Source organism: Monopterus albus, unplaced genomic scaffold (assembly GCF_001952655.1).
Source record: "Monopterus albus unplaced genomic scaffold, M_albus_1.0 scaffold169.1, whole genome shotgun sequence".
Taxonomy (NCBI): Eukaryota; Metazoa; Chordata; class Actinopteri; order Synbranchiformes; family Synbranchidae; genus Monopterus; species Monopterus albus.
In genome coordinates, this window is record NW_018128049.1 from 992225 (window position 1) to 1006360 (window position 14136).

The 14136-nt window shown below is 41.7% G+C and overlaps 2 protein-coding genes and 1 non-coding gene across 3 annotated transcripts in view; 2 read left to right on the plus strand and 1 right to left on the minus strand.

Annotated features, from left to right (window-relative positions):
• Nucleotides 1-638, minus strand: part of ccdc85ca (coiled-coil domain containing 85C, a) — a 35025-nt gene extending 34387 nt beyond the window's left edge. Inside the window, 1 exon segment of the mRNA XM_020615708.1 lies at nt 1-638. This exon segment is cut by the window's left edge and continues 19 nt beyond it. Within this exon segment, the coding sequence (XP_020471364.1) occupies nt 1-289 (289 nt within the window). The 5' untranslated portion in view covers nt 290-638.
• Nucleotides 639-1808: 1170 nt separating this feature from the next.
• On the plus strand, nt 1809-11442 carry hhipl1 (HHIP-like 1). The gene is made up of 9 exons (XM_020615707.1): nt 1809-2755; nt 5057-5703; nt 5864-6007; nt 6147-6475; nt 7434-7560; nt 8787-8932; nt 9068-9149; nt 9720-9802; nt 9911-11442. Exons 1-9 carry the CDS (start codon nt 2462-2464, stop codon nt 10444-10446), a joined length of 2388 nt encoding a protein of 795 aa, XP_020471363.1. The 5' UTR covers nt 1809-2461; the 3' UTR covers nt 10447-11442.
• A 1108-nt stretch (nt 11443-12550) lies between these two features.
• Nucleotides 12551-12623, plus strand: trnat-ugu (transfer RNA threonine (anticodon UGU)). Its single transcript has one exon. It is a non-coding gene; the product is annotated as a tRNA-Thr (tRNA).
• The last annotated feature ends 1513 nt before the right edge of the window (nt 12624-14136 follow it).

Consider the following 14136-nt stretch of genomic DNA (forward strand, 5'->3'; position numbering starts at 1 on the left):
CCCGGGACACCTTCTTCCCCTTCTGTCGGTCGTCATCCAGGAAGCAGCATAGCTCTCGGAGCTCCTGGTTATCATCCTGTAGTTTCTGGTTGATCTCTTTCAGACTCCGGATCTCGTGGAGGTGGACCTGCAGACTCCGGTTCACGTCTTTCATCATGTTTCCATGTTCCAGCATCAGGTCCATGTTGCGACTCTCCAACCTCCTCAGCCTCCGGATCAGATCCTCCTTCCCCAGCATCAGCAGCTCCTCATCGGGCAACTGGCTCGCATCCGCCCCGTGACCGTCCATATCCCAGTCGTTTCGGCTGTTATCCTAATAATCAGGGAGGCTTTTAACCGGTCTGGCAAGCTAAATCATTATGAAACCCAGATCCATGATAGATTACACAGCGGGCCCCGCTGGCCCAAATCAGTCTGCCTGGCTTTTAACGCTAATCCGCTCGCGGAGCAAATCACGACCCGAACACAGAGATGTCCTCTCACTTTCTGTAACACTGACGGTAAAGGGGCATCCCGGAGACACGATGAGACCTGGTCTGAAGCTGAAGACTGGAGCCGGATGATCCTCGAAGTGAAGGAGCATGGGAGGAGAATCAGAGAGAGATAGAGAGAGAGAGAAAGAGAGACAGCGAGAGAGAGAGAGAGAGAGAGAGAGAGAGAGAGAGAGAGACAGAGAGAGAAAGAGAGAGAGAGAGAGACAGAGAAGCAGACAGACAGAAAGTATGGGTCATCTATTGACAGCATCTTTATGTATAGTCCACAGGCTAAGTCCCTAAAACAAGAACTGCTTAACTTTAAAGGGTGCGTCACTGTGCCCCTACAGGTACATAACATTCAGTGAGCCCAGTATGAGACACTGGGGATGTTACTGGTCCAAGCAGGTTTTATTTGTTTCCAACTAACTCAATATAGGCTTCGTTTATAAGGTCACAGAAGACCCATGTGCTATCCAGCATGTTCCTTGATAATAATAATAATAATGGGGATGATGATGATTGTTATTATTACAAAAATGCCATTCATTACACCCGGACCAGTTTCAAAGTGGCTCTAACAGTATTCACCAAATGAAGCCAGGTTCATTTCCATAAAAACATTTCCCTGTAACATAATCATCACAGTTATTTAAGCTATTTCTTTGTTTCATACCAAGCATTTTGATTCTCACATTTATCAGATTGTCTATTTGAAAATCATAAGTGATATAAGTGTTTATTTTCCACTTCAAAAATTAGCGGTGGAATTCACTTTGCTCTTTCTGCACTGGCGTGCCAGTTCTATGTTGGCTGAATATCCAGCTTCTTTAAACATATTGTCATTTTATATAGGCTACACTCCTCTAGGCCTCCATCCCTTGACATAGATTAGTACAATAATTCCACTGTGTAAGACTATGGGAAAAATGTTTTACAAAGCTAACTGAAATCACCTTTATCGAGACATTTTTATTACAGCATACAAATTTAGAGCATATTAAAATTCAACACATACAATGCAATATACAAAAACTGCAGTCACAAGATAAAAGCAATGAACTCTCAAGACACACAGCTACATGTCTCCTTCACCACATTCTTTATGATGTCCTTAAATTCTACAGTAGATATGAATGTGTCTAACTTTAGATCTGACCAAGGTGCATAGTAGGAAAGTGCAGTTTCCCCCAGATCTGTCAAAATTCTAGGCACATTAAAAAGTAACCACCTGGAAGAGTAAACCACCTGGAACAGCGTAGCTGGTAACCAGCAGAGCTGCGAGCTGGACGTTTACCCAGTATCGCTTTATAGATAAATATATACCAGAGGGTCCATCCCAGTGGCCAGTAAGAGACCTGTATCTGTGATAATGTAGTAGTAACAGTAATATCAGCAGTACAATGATTTCAGGGATCAAGTAATTCAGACTGGGTAAGGTCGCCATCTGCTGGACAAGGGGAGTGAAGGTACGTGATTCTTTCATAATGTGTTGCAAAAGATGACCCAAGAAACTGCAATAGTTTATCAGAAGAAACCACAGGCCCACAATGCACTGCGTGCTGTAATTGGAACTCAGAAAACTGGATTCTCAGTAAAAACAATACACGCCATTTTAGATAGTGGGATTAGCCTAATAAAAGAGTTATGTGGTACTGTTAATGTCGTTGCTGCAGATGCTGTCATCCTTACTGAGGCTGTTCCACAGACAGCCCCACTGTTCTGTGTCTGAGCAACCGCCTCCGGCTTTCTCCCATTTTGTGTCCAGATGTACCGGGACGGCAGATGGCATCAAGGAACAGTCCACACAGACTCTCTGGTGTCTCTCTACGCTGCAGCCTGACGACAGCCCCGGTTGACAGAGGACACAGCGGTCCACCACGTCAGAACGTCAAATAAAGCGTGTGGTTGGACTCAGAGCAAAGTACAAACAGGAAACCGTTTCTGCACAACTTTCTCTTCCATGGTCTCCGGCGCACGTCGTGATAATGCCTCGGTGTTATGGCAAAGTCCCGTGTCGGCTGTGGCTCTCGCCGATTGGCATCTTGTATTTGTCGACATTCTGGGTCGCACCTGTAATGTTACACCCGCAGTGTTTAGATTTTAAGCCGCCCTTCCGACCGCGGAGGGAGCTGGAGTACTGTGTAATGTACAAGGAGTTTGGCTGCTGCGATTATGACAAAGACCAGGAGCTGATGACTCGGTTCTACGAGATTATGAATAATGTTGATTACTACGGATATGCCACTTGTGCGGGGTTCGTAATGGAGCTGCTCTGCCAGGTAGGCCTGCGTGGACAAAGGTCGCTTGGCCTTAGTCCAGTGTCCATCATGCGCCAGGTGTCTGACCAAACACCACAAACTTAAAACAACCAGAAGACGCCATTCTGGCACGTGTATAACTATAACAGAAACCAGCTAAACATAAGAATCTTTTAGTAAAACTACTAAATGTAGGCTTCCTTTTTAAGTGCACCGATGAGCTGATAGTTGTTTATACAGTCACACAGGCAGAAGATTTCACTGACACTTTTGCCATGTTGATGTACTGCCAGGTATTGGGTTGGCACCACATTATCAGGCCGGTGTAGCCAGTACTGTCAGTACAGCAGACTATGCTGTCTTACATTTCTTTGCTAAGACATGATTCAAATGAATGAATACTGTCCCTTCTCCAGCAGTGCTGCAATAATAAGAAATGTTATGACTAAAAAGTTGGATGTCATCACTGGTGTCAAAGGCACCAGCATCTTTTTGTCCTCATCTGTAAGACCTACCTGTCTAAGCTGCTGGCATATCTTTAGTTGAGTTCAGAACTCATAACATGACACCAGATCACAGGAGGTACTGGCTTTAACAGTTCCTCATTCCAACTTTGAACTGGGGAGGACTGGTTTCCAGTATTATACACCCTATACTATTGGAATGAGCTGATCACTGCCAGTCTAGTCAATGGCTGCGTTTCCAGTGGGTCTGGCTGCGTCACCTCTCCAACACATCCCACATGTGGCTCTGGGGTCCGTTTTGCTAAAGATACGCATCTAGTCTATTTTTGATGCATGATTCTGGGACGCCTCTGGCAAAGTTCGACCCACTAATCAGATAGCGCTTTCCCTGAAAGATATCTATGTATAGACACAAAATGATTAGCCTATGAGGATGAATGTATTGTTAACAACTGAAACATAGCCACAAATCTTTGATCCATGTTTCATAACAACTTAGCTGGAAACATTAAATTAAATGTAACTTTGTCTATATCCTAAGCTACAACACAGCAAAGTAGGAAATAAGAACAATAAACACAATTAAAACAGGCAAAAAAGAAACAATTTAACTATGAAACTTACATACCCATTGTAGAAGCTCAAAAACTAATTAAAATAGCCTACATATATAATCAGCACTCCACTGACGGCTCAAAGCCACATCACAGAGGGAACACAAAGCAGCTGCATCTGATGGGAACGTGGGGTAAATAAACAACCGCTTACCAGTAAGTTTGCCATATGAAGCCAGAATGGTTATGGCAGCTTGGCAGCTGTCATTGGTGGGCCAGAAACAGCTCATGCAGGTTAAAAAAAAAAACGACATACTACACATTTGTGTTGTCGCCATACTGGAATTTCACAAGGAAAAACAGACACACAACTGAGGACATAAAACCTGACATTTTATTTAAAAGATAAGTATAATAAGGCTATACAACAAGGTACAACTTTTCTTTTCTTAGCTAGTAGCCGAGAACAGCAGAATGACTAGTAGATACCAATAGGATTATTTTTTGTAATTTTATCTTTTTTATCACATTAATGAAAACAATATTCTTCTTGAGGTAGTTCACGTCTCGGACATACTGTGTGTTAAGAACAACAGCATCTAACTTAATTTACTCATTAAGGTGAAGTCTTTTCCTATCAGCTGAAATTCTGCTGTCTGAGATTCCTCAGGCCTGACAGGGGGATTAGCTTGACTTTGAGAAATACAGTTGGGGCAACAACAGGACAACACACTCAACAGTTTACTGGGCCATCTTATCTAGTGCTACACTGATGCTGAAATGGGAGCTGCCACCAATCTCTTGAAATTCTACATGGAGCTTGGTGTTTTGGTCCTTCAGGTGCTTTGCTGAATTTGTTGTGTTTCTCTGCCTTTTTCTTTTTCAACTGAAACTGGTTGCGACGGCTCTGCACTCATCATCTCTAATACACTAAAACCATAGCAAACCCACAATATACCACAGTTAGTTTAAAATTCAACTGGAGCAAGACGAGTGACGAGGCAGACAGCACTGTGCATGAGTGAGAGGAGGCGGAGCTGTGGGTATTGCCACCCTGTGTGTGTGTGTGTGTGTGTGTGTGTGCGCGCACACCCATAAGCTTGCTGTCAGACGGAAGAAAGAGCTTTTGGTATTGGTGTATCAATAGTATGGAAAATGAGTAGGTCTATTGAAACTTTTTCAACTTTTCAGAATTAATATGTATTGAAAAATGTATACTTTTGACAACACTACTACACATTGTCCTCAGTCTTCTTCCTTGTTGCTTCCTCTTTTCTCCTCACCTCTCTTCTCCATCTGTTCAGGAATGTTCTCCCTATGCGGCTCACCTCTTTGACGCTGAGGACCCGAACACCCCGGTCCGGACGGTCCCTGGCCTCTGTCCAGACTACTGCTCCCAGTTTTGGAGTAAGTGCAGCTCCATCATCCCTTTCCTATCTGATGACCCACACATAACCAAACTCAAAGAAGACCAGACTCGTCTCTGCCGGTACCTGGCGCTAGATGATGAGGACTACTGCTATCCACACCTCCTCAGCAATCAGAAGCTCAGCCAAAACCTGGGCCGGGTTCAGTCAGACTCAGAAGGTTGTCTGCAGCTATGTCTGGAAGAAGTGGCCAATGGGCTGCGGAACCCAGTAGCCATGGTCTACGCCAATGATAGAACACATCGGTTCTTTGTGGCCGAACAGGTGGGCTTAGTGTGGGTCTACCTTGCTGACAGGTCCAAACTGGAGAGGCCATTCCTGAATATCACCAAGGCGGTGTTAACATCATCATGGGAGGGTGATGAGAGGGGCTTTCTGGGACTCGCCTTCCACCCCATGTTCTTGTACACTGGGAAGCTGTACGTGTATTACTCAGTGGAGGTGGGTTTTGATGAGAGGATCAGGATCAGTGAGTTCCGTATATCAGGCAGCGACATGAATATGGTGGATCACACCACTGAGCGGTAGGTATGGACTGTAAAACCATGTTAGCTAGCAGCAATAGGTTTTTAGAGATCTGAAACATTTACAGCTCTGCATATTCCCTACAAATAAATTGCACACAAATATGAGTTATACCTGGTACTTCCTGTGTTGTATTTGTCATGTTCACTGTCCCACCAGGGTTATTCTGGAGATCGATGAACCCGCATCGAACCACAATGGAGGGCAGCTGCTGTTTGGACATGATGGCTACTTGTATATTTTCACAGGTGATGGTGGGATGGCAGGAGACCCATTCGGCAAATATGGGAATGCCCAGAACAAGTAAGAAGATTTGCTCTGGAGAATAATCTGAAGTAACAAAGTATCTATCAAAGAATGTAACTGTAGGAAATGTACCAAACAATCAAGACATTTTGGATCAGTGTGTTACATTTATTGCCTATTGCCACACTTATTTTAGGTCATCTCTCTTGGGTAAAGTTCTTCGTATTGATGTGGATAACAACCATAGAGGCCCGCTGTACAGAATACCTCCAGATAACCCCTTCCTACATGAGCAAGGAGCCAGACCTGAGGTTTTTGCTTACGGTGTCCGCAATATGTGGAGGTGCTCAGTGGACCGGGGTGACCCTTTCACCGAAGAGGGCAAAGGACGCATCTTCTGCGGAGACGTAGGGCAGAATAAGTTTGAAGAGGTCGATATCATTGAGAAAGGTCGGAACTACGGCTGGAGAGCTAAAGAGGGCTTCTCCTGCTACGATAAGAAGCTGTGTACCAACAGGTCTCTAGGTAGGCATGCTGTAGGAACTGCTTTAGAAACAGGCAGCAGCAGACAACAGTGTTGTAATAGAGGGCCAGACTGATGTTTTTCATTAGACACGAGCACCATGCCAGCTCTCTGCACAAACTACTGCAGTGTTTCCTGTCTGGATGAAACTAGCGTCTGTAGTGTTTTACTTGTATAAAAAGGCTGCAACAGGCTCTTGGCCCTCGACAAAAATTTTTACCAACTTGATGCTGCCACATAGTCAAGGAAATAAACTCATAATCACAAGTAAGGCAACTGTAATGGGCAACAGTGAAAGCAACATTTGATCAGCATCTGCCACAGGGAACCTACATCTTGTAAGCAGAATGTGGATCATCCTGTTGACAAACAGTAGACTCTTAGATGATGATTGACTATTAAATGATTTGATTGCCTAACTGTAGTTCATTTAATGCATTAAACTGTTTACAGTTGTCATAGAATTGTTGAATTATTTATACAGAAAGCGTGACTGCTCAGTTTAAATGCTGCTTTTTGCACACACTCACTGTCATAAGGATGGTTTTATGTGCACAGTACTGAGTGTAGCACAACTATATTTTAGAAGCGCCCAGAGCCTGACACACAGTCGCAGTTATTAGATAAAGAGACTGGAGCGGTTACACCACCTGTGTGGACTGGGATTGATTAAAATAGAAGCTTATGTGCACAACAACTGAAAAATGCATGTGAATTGCTTTCTGTGTAGACATGCTGTCAGACCATATTCTTTTGTGCATGCAATTGAACATATTCACAGTGAACACTGAAACTGGACTTAAAAATACATTTTTATTCAAGTTTAAAATCTACAGTGTCCCAGATAAAAAATCTAAAGGTGACTGTCAAAATGACTGGTTTTTCTGTAAAGAACTGGCTAAGATCCAAATGAAGGAGAACCACAGTAATGCCAACAGTGACCTTAATTCTTTTTCGCAGATGATGTCCTGCCTATTTACGCATACCCCCACAAGATGGGCAAGTCAGTGACTGGTGGTTATGTGTACCGAGGCTGTGAATACCCCAACCTGAACGGAATGTACATTTTTGGAGACTTCATGAGTGGGTGAGTGTTGATCTGGTAAATTGCATATTTTGTTTTCAAAATAACAGTAACATTGATGTTTGTGCTGAGAACAGCAGTGAAAAACTTTTGAAGAATGGAAACAAGGTGGTATCAGACCTAAAACTGAAGATAACCGATGTAGTTGCCTGCATTGCCGGTATTAGAGGATTTCACAAAACACATTCAATCACTACAAACTAGTTTGGACAAGTAACTAGAGTATCACTTCCCTGCCTTCTGGTGAAGCTCCTCTTAGTCCTTATGAAGCCAGAAACAGGCCCTTCACCAGTCATGTTCTCCACCAACTGTAACTTCCATCTTAAGGGAGCTTTTGGTAGAACTGCAACTGACCATTTTCATTGTTATAATTTTTAAAACTTGGATAGTTTAGTGTTTCTCACAATCTCTCAGAGGTCAGGTGATATTTTTAAAATTTGAAATAATTACATTCACAGGAAAATGACTGGTGACTTGCCTGAGTGTGTGGTTGTTTGTCTACATGTCAGCCTAGTGATAGACTGGCGACCTGTCCAGGGTGGACCGCGCCTCTCACTCAGTGTCAGCTGGGATTGGCTCCAGCACCCTGGTGACCCTATTCAGGATAAACTGTATAAGCTGTAATGGATGGATGGATGGATGGACATTCATAGGAAAATGCAACACAGGATAGTAGTAAATCCTCACACTGGGAAAGCTGGAAGACCAAAACCTGTTTTTGTATGAATGACTAATAGTTACTCAATTATTAAATTAGCTATTTTTCTGTAGTCGTCTAATCAATTGCTTAATTGTTTGAGTTCTTTTTTGTCATGTCGTCTCAAACATTTTCCATCAAAATCCACCCATTACTTTTTGCTGAGAACAAACCGACAAACTTAAAAACATAACCTTCTTTGGCAGAGGATATAAAACAACTCCTACTCATGCTGATGTGGCACTGGGTGAATAAAAAATACTTTCTAGTCAGTTTCCATTATTGTGGGCCTGTGAAACAGCAGAGAATCTGCTCAGTCGACTGATGTCTGGTGACCAAAACTGCAGTGAGGACAAGGTCAGTTATCTCTTCTCTGAAAAACAAATTCCAGCAAGAATAGTTTACAATAAACCTATCTTCAGACTCTGAGGCACTACAGTCTGACATCAAGGCTTACAGTGACCCTTATGATAAATAAAATATTGTGGTGAACACTTCACACTTGAGATTGTGGATTTTACTTCTGCTGCAGGCGTTTGATGAGTCTGCAGGAGGACAGACGCACAAGGCAATGGAAATACAATGAAATCTGTATGGGGAAGGGCCTGACCTGTGCCTTCCCAGGACTCATTAACAACTACCACCCGCACATTATCTCCTTTGCTGAGGATGCAGCTGGTAATGCATGAACACAGACAGAATGTCAAACCAGCCTATGATACTGTACTTAGCATTCTTTCCACACTCTCCATTTCTTTGAAATGTTTTTTCTTGTGTAATGTCTACTTACATTGTTTTTTTTCTTTCCATCAGGGGAGCTGTACTTTATGTCCACTGGAATACCGAGTGCTACATCAGCTTCAGGAGTTGTTTATAAAGTAGTGGATCCCTCAAGGTGACTAATACAACCAGTACTTTGATTTTTTCTTATTTCACTATTATTACACAAAAAAACTTATACTCTTCACTGTAACACACATCTGTGCAGTTCTATTTCTGTTTCATAAACATGGGTAACATAAACATCTCTACATGGTATGCCAGTGGGATGGGCAGTGACATGATCTTAACTCAGTGTTTTGTAGCATTGGTGGGATAACTTTCTCAGACTTTCCTCTTTTTTACCCAAACACAGACAGACAGTATGACCTCAACATTCAGTGAACAGTGAAGTCATGTTGGCAGCAGTGTGAAAGGCCTGCCATCTTAAAACTCTTCTCTCTGACATTGCTTCAGACAGGTCTTGGCTCTCTGCATTTCTCTTGGCAGTAGACAGTTGTGTCACCTAATTCATTTTCCAGCTATCAAGCTCAGTTTAACTGTTCTTTGACATGGTTGTGAATGGAACCGGAAGTTAAATACTTTAAAAGCATGTTTTTTCATTTGTCTTTATGCTTGTTTCCTGTGTTTACTTATATGCAAGTTTTCCATTTTGTAGTATTGTTTTTTTGCATTTGTTTTTCAGGCGCGCTCCTCCAAGACTGTGTCACTATGACCCTCGTCCTGTTACAGTAAAAAGTAATCTCATCAAGTTTGTTCCTCAGGAGAGTGAGTCCACTTACAAAACACCTGACGCTAACTAAAACTAATCTATTGTGTTCATCTGCTTACAGTATATTCATATTTGGTCTTGTGCTTTTGTTATTCTTCCATTAGCACTGATTGGCATTGATTTACCAAGCATAAACCAGCCTGAGCCACAACCCACAGAATCATACGACTGGCTTCAAGAACTCATTGACCGTCTAGCTGAACTAGGACCAGACCCAACCACCCCTTCAACAACCACAACTACCACCAAACCAAGGAGGAAAAACCGGCGCAGGAAGGGCAAATCCAGAATAGAAGGTGTACCTGAGATCCAGAATGGAGCAGTGAGACTTGTTAGAAACGATCATGGCCGCAGTGACCGTGGAAGGGTGGAGATCTACATTAATGGGGAGTGGGGCACCGTGTGTGACGACCTTTGGACCCCCAGAAATGCTGCAGTGGTTTGCCGGCAGCTAGGGTTCCGGAACGCTCTGAAGGCAGCCAAGAACGCAGAGTTTGGTGAGGGGAGGAATCTGCGCATTCTTCTGGATGATATACAGTGTGAAGGGACTGAGTCCAGCCTCCTGCACTGCAAACATGCTGGCGTGGGGACACATAACTGTGCCCACTATGAAGACGCCGGGGTTATCTGTGGCAACTGAGATGTTGTAGAGGTCTAAAAGTTTGACTACTATGAAGTCAGAGCTAATTATCATTACCTAAACCTGTTGTCTGAGAAATCAACAATTAATCCTTTGAAAAACATGTAAGCTATTTTTAGTCTAGTCTCAAGGTATTTTGACATTCCTAATTAATGCTCAGACCACTTTAAAACAACATAACTTGGTACCACAATATTTCCAGTAGCTACAGTGGAGTTAAAATAGAATAGGCTAAATGTGATCTATTTTGTTGTCAGCCCACAATAGAAACAAAAAGGGAGAGATCTTGTAGAATGCAGTGCAGCCAGAATATAAGCTTTGAATAAGATGCTTGATATGTTTTCTCTTTGTTTGTTTTAAATCAAATCCACAGGTGAATGCAGCCTAAAGCAGATGTAGCGACAGTCCTTTCATGAAAGGATTCCAGAAGTTATGAGATAACCTCTGTAATTAATTGTTAATTATATAATAGTCTACTACAAGAGTGTCTTTTACTTTGGTAATTAAACCTGCTTGCCAGCGGTTGCCTAATTTTAAGGTAAATGTTTATATTTTAGAGACCCCCAGCGTAGAGGAGAGAGACTAGCTACACTGGTACAGCTAAACTAGCTAGCAGGGCACTAGCACCTATGCTGTTCTTGATTAGCGATTATTCCAGGCCCCATACACCGCACGACTCTAGATATCGCCTCGGCGTGTTTTTTTTTTTTTACAGTGACCACAATACAACACTGCTTTTTCTGACATTTATTTAGAACTGCTGAAAAATATCACTTCCCCCAGGGTCAGTCTCACACATATAAGCCAAACTGACGGTCCAAAACACAGCACAGCAATTAACTTAGTAAAACATCGTCAGATAACACACCAGCATAAGTCAGCAACATTAACACATAACAACAATGGGGTAACACATAAGAAGACTTTAACTATTATAAGCTATTATTTCTGTGTAGCTTCTTCCGGTTCTTTCAAACCAGGAACTCTCAATGAGACGAAAGAGACTGCTTTAGATTGTATAAAAAATAACCGTGCTGGTTTATTCAGAGGATCACAGGTAAAATTCACAGGACACGTCCAGAGCTCTCTCACCCCTCTACCTGCGCGCAGGCAGCAGAAAGCTGAAGATTTCTGGACCCAACAACCTATATAATATTAATCATTTTTGGGCTAGCCCATGCTACAAGGGGCGTCAAACCGTGACGCCACCCGATAAGCAAGCTTTGCAGCTGCTCTATCGTTTAGCCAAAACATGAGGAAAAGTCAAGGTGCGTGACTGTTGTTTTCGTGGTGTGTATCTAAACAATTGGACATAACCTTACACATTAAGACAAATATTAAGACTAGCATTACAGTTGACACTAACAGCAGTTTTCCTGTAACCTTGACGTGCCTGCAATTTTACTGCAGGCTAATAGTTACAGCAAACTAGTCACCCTGTCTGCACTAAACATCTTCTAATACTGGGAGCACCCCTGCTTCTTGCCGCTGCCCCCAGGCCCCTCCAATGGCTGACGTGGATCGTCACAATATGAGATTTTATTTTTCTTTTTGTTCCATTTGAATGTAGGCTACAGTAGCCTATGCTTGGCTTCTCAGTGATTTATACAAGAAGTTTGACAATACATGTCTGAATCTTATATTTTCTAATGAATTGAAAGTTTATTACCCATGGTTGTACGGTTGTATCGTGATGTTACCAATTTGATAAACTATTTTAATAAAAGCACCTAATAAAAGCCAATCGGCACTGGTTTTCAGGCACACTTACGCCATTGGGCAAGTCTAACATTACATAACATCGTTCCTCGGAGCTCGATGGTGTAATGTTACTAGCAATGCATTCTGTTTATTAGTTTTTGGTTAAGTAGACGTGTTTGTTACGTAACTGCTACACAATTCTACACACAGCTTTACAGAACCGGGCTTTCGGGCTGCTGACTTTTACAGCAATAACTACTTGGCTGGCTAAGGATAGGTTTTCCACGCCTCAGCTAGCTAGTAGCTCACACAAATAACCCAAAATAAAGTACCTGGGCAGCTGCCAAAACACCGTGGCATCAATACAAATAAAAGCAAAAGAATCAATCCGCGCAGATGTAATGGCTCCATAGCTCAGTGGTTAGAGCACTGGTCTTGTAAACCAGGGGTCGCGAGTTCGATCCTCGCTGGGGCCTGATGTTTCTTTCATTTTTTCAGCGCCACAGTTTTGAGGTAGGTAGCTAGGAGTTTATTGATCCCAAAATGGGGAAATTTCCGTGTTCCAACAGCAGTAGAGAGCAGCAACAAAACACCATAAGAACAGACACCACACACATATCCTGAGAAACAAATTCCAAAGTACCTAAAACCAGACAGAATATAGTATTTGAGAGTGTAATACCCCAGTTCTTTAATTGGACAGTTGTGAATAACAAAGGAGTCTGTATTTCTTCATTTAGTGCTGATTTAAACCCACAAGTAAAAATTACAAACACGACCCGGGTTGCTCCCTCCTCCAGAAACACATACACTGCTGCTGGAAAAAAGGAGTCCCTGGTCACACAAAGCCTAATACATTTATAAGTTTTGGGCTAACCCTTTACCCAGATGAAGTCAGTCCGCAGACTCCATCTCTTATATAGTACTCCAAGTACCTAGTCATAAAAAAATGAAGAATCTCAATGTATGTGTATGTTGTCACATGGTGTGTAGTTAAGGCATTCATTTATTTATTCAGACATAATATTCTAACACAAAATTAATACAGGAAAACAATTGGTGTAATGGTTCACTTTTCAGAATCAACATTCTGTCTGCTAACCTTGAAACAAAACAGACTAGAGCAGACTTTGAATCTTACTAAATTGCATTACTAACACATTAAGGTCTAACAATTCCTAATATTTGATTTGATTTGATTTATTCTTTCAAGCATGTAAAAACAGTTGATATGACAACACACATAATTTTACACATAATCCAATATCAATTTGCTTATACCTAGTACATGCTTGAATGGAGTAGGAAGAAGTCAGACTTATCCAGTCCTACCCCATGACATCATCTTACCATCATTGGTTTGCAAGCAGTAAATAATTCACTTCTACCCACACACATATTATACTAAAAAAAGAATATAACAGTGTTAACATTCTTACATCACACAAGTGACCACTAGATGGCACCCCAGGACTGTCATTGAGCTGTAGCATTACAATCACTTCACAAAAGGCTTGTTATGGGTATTGTATGTGTACTGATTAAACAGTAGGAGCTAAATAAATATTGAATGTTCCGTATTGCATGCATTTATCATGTTACATGCAGCTCTCATGAGCAGTCACACTGTAGATGTAAAGAAATTGTATAAATGACTGAGAAATATTACATGTCAACATTTTCCTCATGTAACCATATTGTGTGTATTGAATGCTTATAATTGAAATATTTATATTTCTGAATTTTTATACCTATAGAGTACTCTGTTGTGTGTTAAACTGTGTTTGGCAGTTGTATTATTGTTGTATTACTTAACGGTTTTGGTGTTTGTTTTCATTTTTGAGTAACATTTCTTCAATTTAGACATAAAAATGTGAAACAAAGGTTGTATTGACTATGTTTTTAAGAAAATGCTTTATAATTGAATAAATGAAATTGAAATGTTGTACCAATGAGTTGTGACTTGATAAGTGGTTTGGACATTATGTT

Bases quoted from the DNA above. Each gene is read 5' to 3' on its own strand.
- hhipl1 (XM_020615707.1), top strand. From the start codon at position 2,462: ATGCCTCGGTGTTATGGCAAAGTCCCGTGTCGGCTGTGGCTCTCGCCG. The intron at 8,933-9,067 runs GTAATGCATGAA...TCTTTCCATCAG, and splicing joins CTTTGCTGAGGATGCAGCTG to GGGAGCTGTACTTTATGTCC. The intron at 9,803-9,910 runs GTGAGTCCACTT...TTCTTCCATTAG, and splicing joins CAAGTTTGTTCCTCAGGAGA to CACTGATTGGCATTGATTTA.